Below are 1,747 nucleotides of genomic sequence, written 5' to 3'. Positions count from 1 at the left end.
ACACCCGACAGCATTTTTAAAGTCTTTATTTTACAGTTAAAATATATGTTTATTAAATAAAGTCTAATGTTACAAATAATCGTGGATCCCTTTAAAAAAATCGGATTGTATCGGAAGCCAAAAAATCTGGATCGGGACATCCCTAATCATAATAATGTGACCAAATACTGTTTTGTTAATTTTTAAATAGTAACAGTGTTACCCACGGATCCTTAAAAAGTCTTTGTTTATTCATCAATCCAAAATAAGGCCTTAATTAGCCTTAAAATGTCTTAAATCAATCTTTCAAAGGTCTTAAAAATGTTAAAACATTCAAAGTAGGATGATWATAATTGGTCTTAAATATTCAAATAATTGGCAACATTTGTTTATTTTAAATAATTCACAGAATGCCTCTCGCAGCTCGTTGTTTTGTGTTTAAAAAAACATTTGGGTTAAATTGTCACTGTTTTTTTTTGGTTTGTTTAGTGTGAAGTTAAGTCTTAAATTGAGCTTGCATGAAGCTGTAGGAACCCTGAGGAATGGTTTGTTGTGTGACCATGACTCAGCTTGTTTTTGCTCATTTTGTCTACGTTGTYTCACYAGGCGCTCGGGCCGTTCCAGAAGCCGCTCTCCGCTGCAGTACTCCTCTCGTCGCTCCCCCTCTCGTTCCCGAACCAAGAGGCACGCTTCCTCTGGGGGAGCAGGGGGCAGCACCCACAGCAGTCGGGCAGCAAGCCGCTCCCCTCCCTCCTCCCGCCTGCCCCTCAACTCCAGCTTGGGCGCGGAGCTCACCCGCAAAAAAAAGGAGCGCCTGGCCGCAGAGGCRGCCGCCCGCGCCAGCGGCACGGCGTCGCCTCTGCCGTCGGCAAACAAAGCTTCGAGCTCTGCGTCGTCGCGGCCCGCTAAAGCCGAGCCCCCTCAGCTAGAAAAAGACTCGTCGGCCAAAGGTGAAGCCCAGCCTCCGCCGACCGCACAGCCCCCGCCCAACACCCCCAGTTCTGAGGATCAAGTCGCAGCATCTCTACCTTCCTCACCTGCACTACCTCCCCCTGAGCCCTCCCCTCCAGCGCCGCCCGGTCCAGCCGCCCAGGCGCCCCCGCCTCCTCCACAGGCAGAAACAGCAGTTCAGCTTCCAGCGAATCCCGTCTCCCAGGCAAAATCGCCAGCTTCGGTTCCTCAACGCAGCCCCGTTCGCCAGACACCACTCCACAAGACGTCCACTCTGCCGCCCCTGCCTTTACCCCCTGCACTGCTGGGCGGCTCTCAGAACAGGTGAGGAGCCCCGGGTCACGCCTGCGTTTACCAGAGTCTACAGAATAAATGTCACTTATGAGGAAAGTACTTAAGTAAAAGTCATAAAACTGTTCATAAAAATCAAAAAAGTAAAAGTACTTTTACACACTCTTAAGAAATAAACTAGAATTTACTGAACCCCTTAACAGTCTTTGTTCAACCGGTGGGCAACAATGGTTTGGTTTCTGCATCTAAACGTTTTCAGACGCTAATGGGAGCTTTTACTTTGAGGACTAGGGTGTCGGACAACTTCCTCCGTTTCTTAACTTTAGTTTGACACCCTTAAAATGTCAAAAGACTTTTAAGGAATTTCAGGGTACCTGTTGTAGAGGTTAAYCAAACTGGTTCCATTAAAACCAAGTGGAGAAAACAGTCTTGCCTCATATTTACTCTACTGGGTTTAGTGAAACCAGCTGACATGACTTGGTTCAGTAAATTTAACACGTCAGGTTTTTTTTAGAGCATAAACAAC

General features: G+C 46.8%; 1 protein-coding gene across 1 annotated transcript in view; it reads left to right on the top strand.

The window, feature by feature from the left end:
- cdk12 (cyclin dependent kinase 12) overlaps nt 1-1,747 on the top strand; it is a gene marked incomplete in the record, with an annotated part of 17,601 nt that overhangs the window by 4,484 nt on the left and 11,370 nt on the right. The window contains 1 exon segment of the mRNA XM_014022880.1: nt 586-1,254. Within this exon segment, the coding sequence (XP_013878334.1) occupies nt 586-1,254 (669 nt within the window).

Source organism: Austrofundulus limnaeus, unplaced genomic scaffold (assembly GCF_001266775.1).
Source record: "Austrofundulus limnaeus strain Quisiro unplaced genomic scaffold, Austrofundulus_limnaeus-1.0 Scaffold4, whole genome shotgun sequence".
NCBI lineage: Eukaryota > Metazoa > Chordata > Actinopteri > Cyprinodontiformes > Rivulidae > Austrofundulus > Austrofundulus limnaeus.
Note: the sequence above shows the minus strand (reverse complement) of the source record. Positions and strands in the feature narration are given on the sequence as shown.